The sequence below is a fragment of the Akebia trifoliata genome, chromosome 15 (assembly GCF_017979445.1).
Source record: "Akebia trifoliata isolate Shusen 1 chromosome 15, ASM1797944v1, whole genome shotgun sequence".
Lineage (NCBI taxonomy): Eukaryota > Viridiplantae > Streptophyta > Magnoliopsida > Ranunculales > Lardizabalaceae > Akebia > Akebia trifoliata.
Genome location: NC_141389.1, coordinates 9,270,071 through 9,288,847, shown reverse-complemented (window position 1 = coordinate 9,288,847; position 18,777 = coordinate 9,270,071). Strand labels below are relative to the sequence as shown.

General features: G+C 31.1%; 1 protein-coding gene across 2 annotated transcripts in view; it reads right to left on the bottom strand.

The window, feature by feature from the left end:
- Positions 1-1,808, bottom strand: part of LOC147384250 (plant/protein (DUF810)) — a 73,892-nt gene extending 72,084 nt beyond the window's left edge. For both annotated transcript variants that reach the window (XM_086426820.1, XM_086426821.1), the window contains exons 1-4: positions 1,733-1,808; positions 1,022-1,103; positions 737-912; positions 575-639 (exon numbers count right to left, since the gene is read on the bottom strand). In XM_086426820.1, coding sequence (XP_086282946.1) covers positions 575-639; positions 737-912; positions 1,022-1,032 — 252 coding nt within the window. In that variant the 5' untranslated portion in view covers positions 1,033-1,103; positions 1,733-1,808. The remainder of the gene's footprint in view (positions 1-574; positions 640-736; positions 913-1,021; positions 1,104-1,732) is intronic.
- Positions 1,809-18,777: the final 16,969 nt, after the last annotated feature.

Genomic DNA, 18,777 nt, shown 5'->3' with positions numbered 1-18,777 from the left:
TATACTCAAAAAATGGAAACTTTTGCACCAATGACAAGTTTTTGCCTTCTTTTGTTTTCTTCTTCGGCAGATGATAAGCCGAGACAAACCCATGATCTCATGGTTGCATAGAAGTATGCCAACCAATTGAGCTACAGATTCAATCCCTAACTATATGAAACTGTCTGCTACAAAATACCATGTGCATTTCTAAAGAAGGCAAAAACAAGGAAAAAAGAAAAAGAGCAAACCAACTTGTATTACATGTTTTCCAATGAGAGGTATCCTCAACTCCAGAGCTTGTTATTAAAATTTTAGGGTCACTTTTCTGTTAGTCTAAAGTGTTCAATGAGTTCAACAGTGTTTTTTCCAAGAGTTTGTATTTTGGCGGGACTCTTTGTGTTAAAAGTTAGTTTTTGTTCTTTGCTGTAAGGCCAGTCATCTTGACTGCCTTTTGTTCTTTCTCCTTTTTATTCAATAAAGTTATATTTATCCAAAAAAATATATATATCAAAGGTGAGAAAAAAAATGATGTCCAGCAGAATTTCATATGATATAACTCAAGAAACAATGTGCGTAATAAATCATAGCTTACCATAGATGGAAAGCTGGTGCTATCATGGTAATCTCTAATAGCTTCAGAAAGATCGAGCATTCCACCTATATCAAGACATGACCATTAAAAAAACATTGATATATGGGAATGTACAAGTACAACAATACCCATGAGACGAATATATTAAATATGTTTCGTCACCTTTTTTAGCACAATTGAGGACGTAATCGATACTAACTTGATCTAGATCAACATCATCCAATGAAACAGCACCCGGAGGCATGACAACCTTCTTAATCAAGCTACCAGATAGTATGAAATTAAGAAGTACACGTCTGTCACGTCGATAACGTTGTAGAAGCTCGAGGGTATTTCCCCTAATTTCAATCAGAAGTCAATATAAATAAATAAATAAATAAATAGATAAAATGTATGAAATTTTCAAATCCACGAAATAATTTAACAAATCATATAAAGGACACATACTCTTCTTCCATGACTACCCGGAAACTTCAAAGTTAGTAACTTTCTATTCAATTACAATCGAAGTAACAAATCGCTCCACCACCTAGAAATATCAGTAAAAAAATATATATCAAAATTTAGGGAACCCACATTAGTAACATATTTGGATACAATAAAATACCCTTTATGACCAATATTAGAGTCACACATTTTTTTATTAAAAAGAACCCAATTGGACAGCATTGTCAGAATTTTAAGTGGGGATTGTTTCTTTGCCATCTAAGTTGCCCATTTGAACCTTAGTCACCCAAACATCCCCTAATTCAATCAAACTTGTTCAAAAATTGATACAAAACTACATTTTTCAGAACAAATTCTACGGAAACTCTACTTATAGGCCACCAAAAGACTTGAAATACAGCAACATAACCATTAATTCAACCAAAAAACAAAACTTTTAACACTAACAGTAGCAAACCCAGTTTTTTTCAGGTAAAAAAACCAAGAATAAGCAAGATTCTGTAAACCCTAAGGTCATCGAAGTTCACAGAACCATAGATGTTGGTAGATCTGGGATTAGATCATGAGAGAGGTATGTCGCGCCAAGAGATCCAACCAAAAACACTTCAATTTCAACAAATTAGCATGTAATGAGAAAAAATAACATTAAATATGTGAATAAAATTATCACTTAAAACGAATTGAAAGAGATTAGATTTCGAAGAACTGTACCTCCCTAAGCAGAGTAGTTTTTTGGGTTAGAGCGAGTAGAAGAGAAGGCGAAGAAGTGCTCTCATACCATCAAATCTCATATTTTATTTAGAAATTCTATATTACCACACTAACCTTTACTAATGCCACCCCAAGATGCGTGCTAATTCTTTCGTGATTTACATATGAATTGGGGTGGCGTTAGCAAACGTTTATGTGGCAATAGAATCTCTCTATTTTTAATATAATTTCTTTCTTCTTCTTTTTTTCTGAATATTTTAAATATTTTGTTAAGAATAAAGAAAGATTTCCGTGTTTTTATTTCGCCGCCACTACACGTGGGACCTACGTGCATTTGGTGGGACCCACTAATAAGTGGGTCCCACCTTTTTAATCCATTTGGCTAAGCCCATAGGGCTTCTCATGGATCGATCCGCATTGAATTTCAAACTGATCACATTTGTCGGATTGGGTTTCTAATGGATCTCAAAATTAAGATCCAGACCCAATTCAATAACAATCGGATCAGATCAAAACCAATTTGATGTACAAAATCTAAGTAAACTTCATATATCATATATTTAAGCAAATATATAATTAATTTGTATGTTTTTTTTGGATTGTGTCCTTACCGAATAAGGACATGGTTGATATAGATCTAATATAATAAGATATTAGATCAGATACTTTACGAAATCCAAAACATCAATCCAAATCCAAAATTATTGGATCAAATTTTAGGCCTAAACCAATCCATTGCCACTAGCCCATACCGTTGAAAAAAAAAGCTCAAATCATTTGAGGTAATTTAGATACAGAGTTAGTTCGGAGGTTTTGAAGAATATCTGAAATGCATCTTTGTGTTTTCAAATTGATGAGATTCAATGCATTTACAATTGAAAAATGTCATAAATGCCCATTATCTTCAATCTTTTATTTAATTTTTCTTTCAAAAACTAGTCATCTTCAACTTGTTGGGTAAAATTTTTTTACTTATGTATTCAACCTTGTAAATCTTCAAGGTTGAAGATGGGAGCATTTAAAAATTATGTTGAAAATGATGGATTGAAGATGATTGATTCTCAAAAGGGAAAAAAATAAATAAATAAATTTAAAGGTTTTTGGTTAAAGATTGAAGGTGAGAGGTACTATGTAACAATGGAATTGTAGGTAAAAGATGTAATGAAGATGCAATTGAATTTATCAAAAATAAAAAGGGGAGGACAAGGAGTCCTCCAAGAGAGATACAAAAGCAAAAGCAAGAAAGCCAAGGAGAAAAGACAAACAAAGAGCCATGCTAAAGTGTCCAAGAATAATTTACCGATAAGAGCTAATAGATGACTTATATTGGAAAGAATAATCAAGGATTTGGGACTAAAGGTCAAAGATGAGGGTGTTTATGTCTTTGTAATCAAGGTCAAAGGAGGCATGTCATTAGTTTGAAAACATGGTGAAGTGTCTCAAATATTCACCAAAAGATGTGTATATATTTACAAAGAATCGTGATAATATGACTCACCAGGTGACATACTCAATTGACTCCATGATGTGACAAGCTCAAGAACCATAGATCTATATGCCTCGAGATACATGATTGCATTTCCCCATAATAAGTATATCCCGAGGGAGCCATGCATCCCAAGGCATACAGATCGATAGTTCCTGAACTTGTCCTCATCAGGGAATCGATTGAATATGACACCTGGTAAGTCATATTATTAGGACTCATTTACAAATCACTCAATTATCTGCCAAATAAATGTATAGGGCACTTATTAATTAAATGACAAATCACAGTACCACACCAAGTCCCTTTTTAGTAAAGATTGTACCAAACTTTTATGCACCCACCTGCATCAAATGAGATATTGACACCCACAAAATTAGTGGGTGAGGGATCATTCATAGGTCCCCCAAGGAAGGGTGGGTCAGATAATGGATGACTTGGGCCACATTTCAAAATAATTAATTGAAGAATGTTTCAATTGTTCTAGAGAAACGACTTAGAACCATTGATTGCTTAGTCGTTGTAGTTTAGTCACTTTGTTTGAAGTTAAAGCTAAAAATATGAATATTGATGTTTGCATGTTACCACATCAAAGATATTCAAGCACAAAAGTCAAGTGGTATCCTTACATTTTACTTAAGAAAATAAAAAATAAAATACTTTTATCTAATTATTTGTAACCCTATCTACATCTTTTATTGAGATGATATGCATGTCTATTACATAAAGCCTTCCCTCAAGTTTTTTTTCCCTTTTTTTTATTTTATTTATGAAAATAAAGTTTAATAATTTTATAAAATGTAATTTTATAGTATATTTTATAGGGGTTGGGATCCATCGACTCCTAAGAATGATTCATGAAAAAAGCACATGATCCCAACCTTTTAAACTCAAAATCCAATGGTTGAGATTTATGAATATCTTGATAATACAAATCTCAGAGATACTTACCTAGAGGATAAATCTCAATCGTTGGATTTTGTATTTAAAAAGTTGGGATCACGAGTTTTTTTCGTGAGTCATTCTTGGGAGTCAAGAGATTTTGACACATTTCATATTAGTCTATCAAGAAAATAATTAAAAATATTTTTAAAATTTACCACTCATGACAATTTCACGCTACTTATTTGCAATTAGCAATACTTATGCATGCATCAATCCTTTAAAATAAATAATTTTAAATTTTAAATTTTAAAATATTATATCTTTCTGGACATAAGTTGGTTCACCATTAAAATAAAATGGTTAAAAAGGATCTTAGTGAGATCTTTATAATACTATTTTATGTGATATATTTTTACTTAAAATAAAAATGATAATTGTATTTTCATTTATATCTTAACGACTATAGAAAAAAAAAACACTTTTGAAAAACTAACATGGTAATTATTAATTTCTTCATTTATTTCATTTAGTTAATCCTTTGATAATTATTTACAATCATTAAGATAAATGTTTTTGTTTTTTTTACAGACATACTTATGGTTAAAAGCTCATATTCCATTATTCTTATGGTTAAAAGCTCAAAATAATGATAAGCTCTCTGTAAATATGATAAAACAAAAGGTACAAATATGGGAAACTTTAAAAAACGAAAAAGAATCTATATTTCCCCATTTAGATCAATAAAAACTATGGGCTCTACAGCGACTCATCTTAAATCTGAAACTCAATTTCAAAAAGATCTTCCTTGCACCCAAAAGGATTTATCTCATATAATAGAACAAAATAATTATACTAATACATACCTTAATCAGTTAGGTCAACACTTTGAAAGCATCTCTAATAGTAATAAAAAATTAAGACCAACACTTATAGGACAGACATCTAAAGTATTAAACAAAGAACCTGAGAAGTTTACAAAAATAAAAAATTATTTTCATTTACAAGAAGGTTTAACACCAATCGACACTTCTGCTTCTTTTATTGATGAAATAACAAAGAGACTTCAAGGAAATCTAAAAATAAATGTATTAACTGAAAATAAAGACAATACTTCAGAAACTCACTCACAAAATAATGATTCTTCAGAATCTGAGTCACAATTATCTAGTAATAATGAAAAAGGCCCTTCAAATAAATAAACTAAAAAGATATAAAAATCCCAGAACGTCTTATTCTAGGCCAAATTATTATAATAAAAACAAAAATTATTATAAGAGACCAACACCTGTTGATCTCTAATTTGAAGAAAAAAAAAATCCAACCAAACATTATAATGGAAATGAAATATATGAATGGAATATAGATGGACAAACAGATTATCAAATAATGAACACTATATCTCAAATGATAGTATTTGGAAATGCTTGTCATAGATACAACCTTTCGGTAGAACACATGACCCTTGCAGTTGCAGGAGGATTTACCGGACAACTATATGGATGGTGGCATAATATGTTAAGTCAAACTGAAAGAGATGAAATCATAAAACATATAAAATTAAATGAAAATGGAAAACCAGAATTAGACGACAAAGGAAAACCACAACTTGATGGATTTTTAACTCTAATATCAACCATTTTTCTACACTTCAATGGTAGAATAGATGAAATGGGCCAAAAAGATAGAGAAATACTAATGAGCCTAAAATGCCCAACAATAACAGATTTTAGATGGTATAAAAACATTTATTTATCTAAATTATACTCCCTAAATTCTGGCTGTGATGATGTATTTTGGAAAGAAAAATTCATATCAGGCTTGCCCAAATTATTTGCAGAAAAAGTTCGAAAACGCCTAAAAAATAATGATACAGATACTATAGATTACCGATTATATTCATTCGGAATGCTAATACAAAGAGTCAATATGGTTGGACTTAAACTGTGCTCTGAGCTAAAACTCAAAAAACAAATTGAAAAACAAAAATCTCGAAGAAAATTAGGAGACTTCTGCTATCAATTTGGAAAAGAGATGTTTAGAGCTCCATCACAAAAAATAAGCAGAAAACCCTCAAAATCTATTTGTCGGTCACATGAAGGATTGCAATTTGAAGCAACCTCAAACTTGAAATATAAAGTCAAATAATTGATTTAGTCATTTAACTAATAATTTGAACTTTGGCAGTTGGGGTTTAGGAGTTGGGAGTTGGTGAGAACTTGGTTTAAAATATCGTATCGTTTCAATGTAATGATTTTCTAAAAAATCGATACATTTAGATACATTCACATTTAGTTATCAAAATTAATTAATTTATAAATAAATATGTAAAACTAAACTTGAAATATTAAAACATACAATCTAAACTTAAAAAAATATTATAGTTCACATCGATGTGCACTTTGAATATCCTAAAATATATGAATACATCAAAACATTACATTTTTAACATAGCTACAATTAGAATTATATATTAAAATTTTCAGAATATTCAAAAACAAATATTAAGTGTCTCCAAGTAGTTCATAAAAGCTAATTATAAAATTTGTTGCTTAATTAATTATTTGTGTTGTAATGGTATGGCTTGTGGTTTTTAATCATATGATCGATTGGTCGAGGGTTTGACTCCTATCGAATGTACTTCTCTATTCTCTCCTCAAATGTACATGAAGGATTGCAATTTGAAACAACCTCAAACTTGAAATTTGAAGTCTTCTTCTCTTCTTCTCATCCCCTCATCAAACCCTCATGACTTTTTTTAACCTCCTTCTTCAACTACAAACATAATCTTCTGTCATCTTAATAACCATCAAAAGTTTCTCAAAACTCATCAAAAATAGACTTGATCCTGTAAGTGGTATCAAAGTCAAGTCTCAAAAGTTTCCAGAAGTATCTGTACTATTTCAAAAGTTTCAAATCAAAGGTATAATTTTTTATCAATATCATATACTGTTATACTACTAAATTATTTACTTATAATTAGAAATATGAAATATTTCTTGAAAATATTTAAGTTATCAGTAGCTAAAGGAATTACACCTGTAAGTCCTAGGCCCAGTAACATAAAGGCATCATCTATGCCTTACAAAAAAGATACATCAGTAAGACCTCCTTATACTATAACTATATTGGATAAGATCTCAAAATACTACGAATTTCTAAAAATATTGAGTTTTTTTTGTGCTTTTCTTTTAGTTGTTTTATAAATTATTTTTCATAAAAAGCAAAGTGAATCTTTAAAAACTTTAGATCTAGATCCAAGGCTTCCTAATCGGTTAATAAAGCTCGCAGTTAGTGTTGTGTAAGTCATGTCGTAAATCCTTGACCAGCCACTAGAACTAGAGAATTTAAAGAATTAACTTGTTTTAAATGAAAATAATTTTAAAACATTTTAAAAGAAAATTACAAATAGGAAGTATCTCTTCTCAAACAGACTCAATAAAAATAATATCAATTAAACAAAATGATGAAATTTCAAACGAAAACATAGAACAATCCATAAAAAATTGGACTATTCCAAAAGTTCCTACAAAAGAAATCTATAAAAATAAATCAAAATTAAAAAATGATTACATAATAAACACATTAGAACAATTAATGTCTATCTCAACAAAACTAGAAAATATTTCATTACCCCTTCATGATTTCTTAGAAAAACTTCAAAATAAATGTACAAATATATTCATTTTAGCCTAATTCAGGTATAAATAGTTCCCTTAACCAGAACATGCCTTAATACATATGCTCTGGCTCATGTCAGAGATAGAAAACACCTCAAATTTTCTAACCAGTTAATAGGAATGATCTAGACACTATTACATGATGGTCCTGTCTTATTTAATTATTTTCTAAACTTCTTTGTCTCCTTGACAGACCCAACAATTTCGAAGTCTCTAACCCTAGCAGTCCAAACAAAAGGGTTCAATATGCCAAACTCTGAGAATATCAATAATTATTAAAAATAATATTTTATGGTTGAATCATCAATTTTCAACTTGACAAAAACACCCTCATGAAAACTAGCAGTCCAATTGTCGATTTTCATTTATTATTTTATTAATACTTATAAATATGATTTTTTTACTAATTATGAACTAATATATTATTTTTTTAATAATTTATTATTATTACTTTTTTGATAAATTATTATAAATATTTTTTAATAATAATAATAATATTATTATTATTATTCCCAAAATTTTACTATATTATTTTTTGTAGTAATTTTCCTAAGATTATATTATTTAATAATTATTCAAAATAAGGGAAAATATATTATTTTCTAACAATATTTAAAAATAAAAAATTGAAAAATTATTTGATATATTTTATAATTTATAAACTTATAAATTAATATACTAATTCTTTTAATAATTATAAATTAATTTTTTTTTATAGTTTTTCCTACTAATAAATATGTAATTATTTATTTTTTATTATATTTATTTGTAATGTAATCCTAAAAATTATTAGCATCTGCCGAAAGTGGAAAAAATGCTTCACCAGGTCTTTCATCCCAAAATAAGGGGTGAAATATAGCGGCACAAATTTCCTCAAAATTTCTTCCGCCAAGATTTTCGTTGTAAAAGGAGAATTATGAATCCCCCTGACAGCTTGCACTACCATTGTGTCAATATTAGCACTCTTTATTGTCTCATTTTTTTTTATCATTTCTTTGATCTTCTCTCGAGTCAAACCCATTATAGGTTTTACTCGAGTAGTTACAATAGCAACTTCTGTATCTTTTTCTCATGTTGGGACCAATGGTTAGCACTTCTTTCTATATTCAAAGCATGATCATCTTCAGTAGAAAGTTGAGGATCTCTCGATGGTCATCTTCAGCCAACGAGAGAACCGTCACAATCTGGTTCTCAAAATACTGACTCAGGTGTAGACACCCCATTTTCGCACTCGCCTTATTAATCAACTCATCAACTCAATTGCTACGATTTCCAATGATGGATGAATATTCCAATGTTTTTGTTTGTTACTAGATATATTTTAGAAATTCAGATGAGGTATCTCAAACGAACAAAACTTCAGAAATCACTCAACGCTAGGAAAATTTGACTCAAAATGTAGAAATCACCATTCTTAAGACAAAAAGAAGTTTTATGAGAAAAGCACTAAAAATGATTAAATTACCAAAATACCCCTAACATCAAAACATCCTTAGAGCCTACATTACGCGTAAGAAAATCTTTTCGAACACATAAAACAACAAACTAAAACCAAATAAATCGTTTCGTCAATTTTTATAAAATTTGACAAAATTACTAATATACCCTTATCCACGATCATTTCACACAAAAAATTCATAAATGACACAAATTGATACTTCCATTGAATTTCTTAGGAAAAATTAATTCCAAAACACCTCAAAAAGTCGAAAAACGACTTTGAAACGCAAAAGTCTCTTCGGGGGTAAAATGGTAATTTTTCAATCCTAAAAATTTAAAATTTCAAAATTAATAATTAAAAAATTAATTAACGCAAAGTGAAATATTAATAAATTGAATTAAAAATTTTAAACAATTAAAATCAATTAATTAAGCCCATGGGCCAAATTTTAAGTAGTGACCCACTTGACATTTATTAAAATACCTCTCCATTTAGGGGTCTAAAGAATTAAAGATATATTTAGGGGGATTCTCCAAAAAACTTAAAAAATATTCTTTCATTGTACGTAAGAATGAAAATCCTAATTTAAAACTCTAATTCAAAATCCTAATTAAACAACCTAATCTTATCTAAAAGAAACCAAGTCAAACTAGAAAGCTCCCAAAAAACTCTATAAATAGAAGCCTTCACAACTCAATCTCGAAGGTCAAGAGAAATCGTAGGAAAGAGAGGTCAGAAACACCCCCCAACCTTCTCAAAACCTTAAATTTGAAGTCCCAACTCCCTACCTAATAGTTAAACCCTAGTTTTTGCTCAAAAAACACCCAGAAATATTTTAATAACACTCATAAACCTTTCAAAAAAATATCCAAAAAAATTAGAAAATACTCAGATGTAGGAGGAGGATATCTCAACCTAGAGATCAGAAGCAGATCTAGTGACAAAAAAATTCATACGAAGACGCTCTCTGCTAGCTCTGAGGAAACCGGTTGTCGTAATTACTCAGGTAAAAAGTAGTTTTTATTTATTTATTTTTAAGGTCTTTTTAGCAATATGATTTTTTTTGGGAAAGTAGAGACTGGCGTTTGTTGGGCAAGGTTGGTGCTTAATACATTCCAACCCCATAACATGATCCCCAGACCTGTTCTTTTTATAGACTAATGTTTCTTATCTATTTAGAGTCAATGTTTCAGTTCCTATGGTTCCTAGACCATAATAACTAGGTGGCAACTTCCAAATCCCAAAAAAGTGGATCTGCAACCCGTAGAACTAGGGCGCTTTCAGTGGCAACTCTACTGAGGACTTTGAGGATCAAACTTGAAAAATCCCAAATATTGGGGCATTGCAAAAAAAATTTATATTTAGTTTGATTTATTTTATTTATTTATTTGTTTATTTTTATTTTTTTGTGACTTAATTGTGGATCATTTCTTTTGAATTTTTGGTATTGTATTTTTGTGTTTTTTTGTTATCCAATTGAGGGTCACCTTTTGATGACCGTAAACAATGAAAGATTCAAAGTGATATATGAATTGAGGATGAAATGATGGTGGTTGAGATGAGAGTCATGAATTTTTTTTTTAATTTAAATTTTGGATGAAAAATTAGCACGTTACTATGCATGGGTGGTGAGTTGTGAAAATAAATTATTGGTAAGTAATGCATTAGGAAATTAAAAAAAAATTCTTTTTTAATGTTGTTTGTGATAAGGAAAGAATTCCAAGAAAAGAATTGTAAAAAAAATAAATAAATCAATAAATAATATATTTTTATATGTGGTGTGTCGTTAGTAGAAAATGATTTTTTTTTTAAATTATCATCTTCTTCTCATATAATTATTTGTAAGTGATGTATTAAGAAAAAAAAAAAATATATATTTTAATGCTTTTCGTGATGAGGAGAGAATTCCAAGGAAAAATCGCAAAAAAAAAGTATTTTTATGTGTGGTGTGCCGTTAGCATAAAATGATTTTTTTTTAAAAAAAATTTCATTTTCTTCTCATATAATTATTTGTAAGTGATGTATTAAGAAACAAAAAAATATATCTTTTTTAATGTTATTCGTGATGAGGAGAGAATTCCAAGGAAAAAATCACAAATTACAAAAAAAAAAGTATATTTATGCGTGGTGTGCCACTAGCAGAAAATGATTTTTGTTACTTCTATCTTCTTCTCAAATAAGAAAAGAAGGGGCAAGTAGAGAGAGACGTCTTTCTCTAACTTAGATTTACTAACCCAAAGCTCAAATATCTTAGCTTGCTAGATCTAAAACCCTAACCTTAATCTTGATCTTCATCTCATGGATTCTGAAACGGCAGCACTACCTCCTCTCACCATTAATGGTGTAGAAGAAGACAATTATTCTACAAATCCGAGTTCCTAACTAGGGAAGAGGTGATTCGTCACTAATCTTGTTGAGTCAAGCAGCTTGAGAAGATCTACAGAGATCGCCATTGGGCGTTAATAGAGAAAAAAAGAAAAACGATTTCCATGTCTTTTAAGGAATCATTGATTTCATCTTCAATTGGTGGAGAACTTAGTATTGGGTATGAATTTGATGGTCCATTATTTATCAATGATTTTGGGCAACTTTTTGACAATATTGGTGACTTTGGTGATCTTCAACTACCAAATGATTTTATGAACTTAGACTTTGATCTTGGAGTTGAATACCTTGATTGGATGGTTGAGCCTTTGAACATGGTTTACCCATGAGTTTTGCAGTTAGAAAGTAGTAGTTTATTGGTTTTCTTTTTTGCATGTTTTGATCTCTGGGTTTTGTGAACAATTATTCTCTAGAACAACTTTGGGAGATTTTGGTTTTGTGGTTGAGGGTTTATAATTTCATTATATGAGAGAGAGAGAGAGAGGTGTGGACAGCAACATTTGTGAGTTGAGTTGTGTGTTGTGGCAGCAACACAATAAAAAAATAAAAAAATGAAAAATAAAAAAATAAAAAAATAAAAAAATAAAAAAATAAAAAATAAAGTTGAAAGTTGGTTGTGCTGGCAGCAACATGTAAAAAAAGAAGTGCATTTTGTATTGTTGGCAACAACATGTACAAAGAAAAAAATTTGAGTTATGCGTTGCTAACAGCAACATATATTTTAAAATTTTTTTAATTTTATGTTATGGCAGTAACATGAAAAATAAAAAAATTCTGAAATATGTGTTGTTGGCAGATATATATATAATTTTTTTTTAAGGTGTTGTGTTGGCAACATGTTGTGGGAGGCATCAACATACATAAGAAAAAAAAAAAGGTTTTTATAGTCATGAATGTTGTTGGCAGCAACATAATTAAAAAAAAAAAAAAAAAATTCAAAGAAAAAAATGGACTTATTGGGTGTAATGGTGTTAAAGAGAAATTTGGTTTTTTTCCATTTGTCATACCAGCTTTCACCTATAACACACCACATTTGGATGCTTGTTAATTCTGTTTTGATTGCAAATGTATAATGTATAAGTTGGTGTGGCTGTAGAATTTTTTGTTCAGGAATTTTGTTTTAGGTTTCCTTAATGAGTATTAATAGGTTTCCTTGATTTATTGTGGGTCGCCCAAAAACGACCCCTGATTGGACCATAGAAAAAAAAATCATTTTGCTTGGATTAAAAATAAATTTTGTTTTTGCTTGTTTCAATGTTGGATATGATTATTATTGTTTGTGTTGCACCTATCTATTATGCCATGATCTCAATAGATATATTTTTGATGTGCTTACTTTGATCTTGATGCTATGAATTATGTACTCTCTGATTAGTATTTATGTGGCATTCATATGTTGATGGTTTGATAGTTTGATTTGGCCAACGGGCTCATTCATCTAAAAAATGCCCTGGGCACACCCCACCCTATTTTCCACACACCACTAGCACATTTATTTTATTGCATTGTACACTTGCATGTCCCTTCTAGCCAATGTGGCACTAGTGTGTGGCCTGATATCCTCGTGAGATGCGACGTCATTCATGAAAACTACAATTCCAGTCACGTACCTTTATGGTATATAAAACTGGGGCATTAGTACCGTTTGATCTGGTGACTTTGAAAGGTATATCGATGCACCCATGCTAGAACGACCTGAGCATTTGTCATATTGTAAGTCGCAAAGTCACATGTCCCAATTGCCACTGTAGTACTAGTACGTGGTCAGTCCCCTCGTAGGATGTTAAACCATTTATGAAAGCTATAACCCTAGACTCGTATCTATACGGTATATCAAAGGTAATATATGTTCACCAATTGCACTTCTTAGTCAAAATCAGTGCCTATGCGAGATCCTGCCCCGCTGTACTATGATACTAAGAGGATAGCCTACATCTATTCTAGACAAGAAGCGACTTAAGAGTACATTTGCTGAGCATCGTGTGTCACCTCTCAACTGGAGATTAAACTGGTTGATTTCGACTTTAGAGATTTGAGTTAGAGTCTTAGATTATCACTTATAAGGTATATTAAACTAAGTCACTACGTATCATTTGATTGAGTACGCTCGAGAGGTATATAGGTGTACTTGGACAAGGGTGGTAAGATAAATTGCATTGCACATAGTAAACATAGAATTTAGGAACCTCCCTATAGGTCACGACTCGAATCGACTATGGGTGTTCTCAGGTTGTTTTATTCAATCCAACCAACAGGTAAGTGGGTGGACCGATCCACACCGCTCAAATTGAATCTGCAATATCGGTCCGACCCAATAAAATCAACTTAATTGATTAATTATGCCAATCCATTGGGTTGAACTTAGTTTACATCAAACCAACCGGTCGGCCCAATTGAAAATGGATCTTATTGAATTATATTAAATCAGTTAGACTGATTGGTTCTTGGTCATAGACCACTCCATTCCTCCCAATGGATGTAAATAGTTCGGAACTAATCAATTGACCCATTTGGAACAAGCATGTTGATCAACTTTTATAAAATCAAATGGATCAATTGATTACAAGTAAAGAAAAGTCTAATTTAGTCCATTAAGTCAGATCAGTCTAAATAAAATTAACAACTTGATTGGATGCATGGTTTCATTCATGGAACCAGTCAAATCAACGGGTTCCTATTATTTTATTTTAATTGATCTGATCAAATGACCCAAATTCAGCAAGGAAGGAAATATTTTATTTGATCGAAAATTACTCTAAAACATTCTATATTAGCCTATTTTGTGTCTAGTCTTCTAATACATCTTTACCCCCGTCATTCTCTCAAGTCATTTAACTAGTCATTTAAGCACAATTTTTATTGTTTGGTCAAATCCTTTGCCCTTATTGATCGTGATCTTCAATTTATTTTCGAAGGATCATCAATCATCAACACGACTAATTTACGTCAAATCATGCAAGGTTTCGTGAACCAGATGAATCATGTTTGCCAATGCCATCCAATGGTGGCATGCCAAGATAATTAAGATAGACATGAAGGGGATTTAACAACTAAAATCCATTATTTAAAGAAATATGAATTACTAAACATGCCCAAGTATGACGGAACTTCTTATCCAAAAACTCACTTATGCACATATGTTGAGGATATGCATCTTCGAGGTTTGGGGGGGGTAAACAAATGGCACATTTATTTTGCACCACTCTTGAATGAGTTATATTGCTAATACAGTCGACTTCATACTTAGGAAGAAATCATGGAAGAGTTTATGAAGTATTTTAGTCTGAAGGTTGCTAACTCAAATCCAACACAATAGACAGTTAATGTTGTTAAGCGATCCAAGCTTAGAAGAAAGTATCGCCTTGAGGGTGTTAACAAATAAATGATTATTACAGTCTAAGTCTGTACCCAATGTCCTTCAAAACAATGACAAAAGTCACCAGTCCTGCGAGTTTCACCAAGTTACAAGTCATTACACCGATAAATGTATATCTCTCCGTCACGCTATTCAAGACCTCATCGATGCAGGGAAGATAACCTTTAAATAAAATGTTAAGTCATATGGGTAAAACACCGTCTAGTTATCCTAGTCTTTTCTTTATTTCTTGTCTCGTTATGTTTATCCCATCTAGTCAATTTTCAGGTTGTGTTAAGTTTCAAAGAGTATTTCTTTTTACAAGAGTCTTTGTTCTAGTTTAATAATGGAATCCTTCCATTCCAATGAAATAAAAAGATTCTTTCGATTATCATGTGTGCAACAAATCTTCAAAATTTGAAAATGAATTTGATTAAATATTGAATCTAAGGATAATTTTTGAGAAGTGCGAAACAAAACTATCCAATCCTTAGAGGAACATGAGAAAATAATGAACTTACTTAAGGAGTTCAGGGATGTTTTTGTATGATCCTATGAGAATAGGCTTAGTGTAAGCATTAATATTTTTCAACAATGAATCTTTGGTCCAATGATATTTTAAGTTCAAAAAGGAATTTCACCTATTGGCATGACATATATCTCTAAAATCAAAGATTACTCTGATAGTTCAAAGACACTTCGTAGCTCGAGACAGAAAATTCAGAAGATGAGTTGCACTCAGAAAAATTAAATGTCATCAATGAGTTCGAGTACTCAAAGTAATCCATTAAATTAGATTAAACACTTCAAGATATTAAAATTTTCATCATAATGTTTAGAATCTATCATCCCAGGTATCAAGGAAATGAATATTATATAATGGATGCCAAAAAGGGGGACATCAAGTAAGGGGCAAATATTTTCCCTTTAGAAAAAATGCCCTCTCTAAGAGCCAGAATTGGAAATCAACACTATAAGTAAAGGCCGGCTCAAGTACTCAATGTTGAAAATGAAATCACTCATCCAGAATAAGTAGAGTTCTACCAAAGAAAGTTTGAGCTCAACCAGGGCAGATCAGTTATCATTAAAGAGACCTTACAAGGCAAAGCAATTAACTGACCTCAAATTATGCGATACCCCATTTAAGGAGGCCTTTCTTTGACCGATGCATTTTCCCTATCTTACCATTTTTCAAAAAATATTTTCCTTTGCTAGTCCCTTTATCCAGTATGAAAAGATAACCGTCTTTTTTTTTTCTAAACCACACCAACCAATTTAAGGGAGGGTATTTCGAACTACGTTTAGACCTTATCTCAAACTAAATTGGGGTACGTAGGCAACCTGAGAAGTTATTTCAGGTCCGGTTTCAAAAAAAAAAAAAAAAGAGATTTGTATTCCCAAAATGAACACAAAGAAAAATGAATAAAGAAATGAGTATTTTTCAAAGAAAGAAAGAAAATCAAGAATACCAAACTAGGGGCATTTAAAAAAAATCGAAAAAATTACTAAGAAATGGAAAGCACATTAGATTAGGGGTAATTTTTTGGGATTTTGAACCATATATCCTTTCTTTCTAAATCCCTCTTAAGCCCGTCTAAAAAGTTCTCTTGGGTACTGCGCAACATGGTCAAGGGAAGTTCATGCTATCGACAAGAAAAATCTCTCAGAAAAGAAAAGTAAAAGCCTGCTAGGTTAAAAATCCGTAAGGGCGACTTAAGCAAAAGTCAAGGCAAAACAAAAAAATCATCAAAGCTCGTTAGACTGAAAACTCGAAAAGGCGATTTAGGCAAAAGTTAAGGCATCATCAAAGAAGAGTACGAAAGAAAAATCTAAGAAATTTCATTCAATGTTTGTATCGCGATAAAAAGATCAGACGAAGGGCAATATCAAAGCCTAAGCTCAGAAGACATCGAAATCATCTATGATTTTTGAAGGACTGTTCATTTGATTAAATGATCTGAAAGGGAGAAAAACAGATTAATTTCAAACCTCGAAAGAGAAATCCAAACTTTCAATGTTCATCAAATTTTGAGTTCTTAAAAAAAATATTCATCTATTCAAAGTTGCACATATGATGCTCTTAAGAGTCTCAGAATTTCAAAGGATGAGGTCACTCGAGTCTAGTTGTTTGTTTATTCTTTGTCATCTCAAAATAATGACGTCTTTTTTCGTTGCCCGTTGAGCAATCTTGACCTAATAAAAATTGACCATCTCAATAAATTCAGATGTTTTCAAATCAGGTTTATCAAAAAAAGAGAAACTCTGATTTAAAGAAGAAATGGAATGATCCAAGATCGATTTGGAACATGTGCCCAAAGAGAATGAGATGTCTAATATGTTTTGAACAGAAGTTTTCAAGGTTTTTTTTTAATAAAACTTTTTTTTCATCAGTGTTTAGGTTTGGGGATAAAAATATCTTCAAACTTGTTGATAACTCATTTTTTTCCCAAAACATGCATAGTTTTTTTTTTCTAGAGGTTTTCTCAACCTTAAAGTATGGTTTTACTCAAAATTTTCCCAGATTTATTCATTTTTTCCCATATTCAAAATTTCTCAAATTCATTCATTTTTTCTTAGATTCATTCCCAAATTTATTTTGTCCCAGATTTATTTTTTTTCCTATATTTATTCATTCTTTTCCAGATTTATTTTTTTCCCAAATTCATTCATTCTTTTCCAAATTCATCCATTCTTCCCCAGAATTATCCATTCTTTCTCAAAATCACATCGTCAAGGGTTTTCTAGGATTTTGCTCAACCAAATGCTGCCGAGGATTTTCTCGGATTATGCTCAACTAGATGCCACCGAGGATTTTCTCGGATTATGCTCAACCAGATGCCGCCGAGGGTTTTCTCGGATTATGCTCAGCTAGATGCTGTTGAGGGTTTTTTCGGATTATGTTTAGCAAGATGCAGCCGAGGGTTTTCTCAGATTATGTTTAGTCAGATTATGTTCAACCAGATGTCGCCGAGGGTTTTCTCAGATTTTGCTCAGACCCTCTGAGATTTTTTTCAGATTTCAAGTACACATACTTGCATATTTGTTCCATTAATCATGGAGAATTTTCTAAAATTCAAGGATTTGACACCGTCAGTAAGAGCTCACGCTCAAGGACCTGAAAATTTTTAGTTTGGGGAGAGTTTTGCCCTTAAAGATCCGAATGCCTTGACGAATTGCTAAATCAGACTGCAAAATGAATTGTCATTAGCTTTGGCATTTGGATATCGTACTATCTATCAAAATAGATTTGCTATCTAGTTTGCTTTAACCCTCTGCCAAAGAGGGGCATATGTAGACACCCCATTTTCGTACTAGCCTGATTAATCAACTCGTTAACCCGATTACGACAGTTCCCAATGATGGATGAATATTCTAATGTTTTTGTTTGTTACTATATATGTTTCAGAAATTCAGATTATGTATCTCAAGCGAACAAAACTTTAAAACCACATTACGTTAGGAAAATATGACTCAAAATGTAGAAATCATCATTCTTAAGACAAAAAAAAATTTATAAGAAAAATCACTAAAAAATGGTCAAATTATCAAAATACCTATAACATCAAAACATCCCTAGAGCTTATATTATGCTTAGAAAAACCCTTTCGAATATATAAAATAACAAATTAAAACTAAATAAATCATTTCGTCAATTTTTACAAAATTTGATAAAATTATGAAAATGCCCTCCATAGGGTCTACGATCATTTCACACAAAAAATCCATAAATGACACAAACTGATACTCCCATTGAATTCTTTACAAAAAATTAATTCTAAATATTTCAGAACGTCGAAAAACGACCTCGAAACGCAA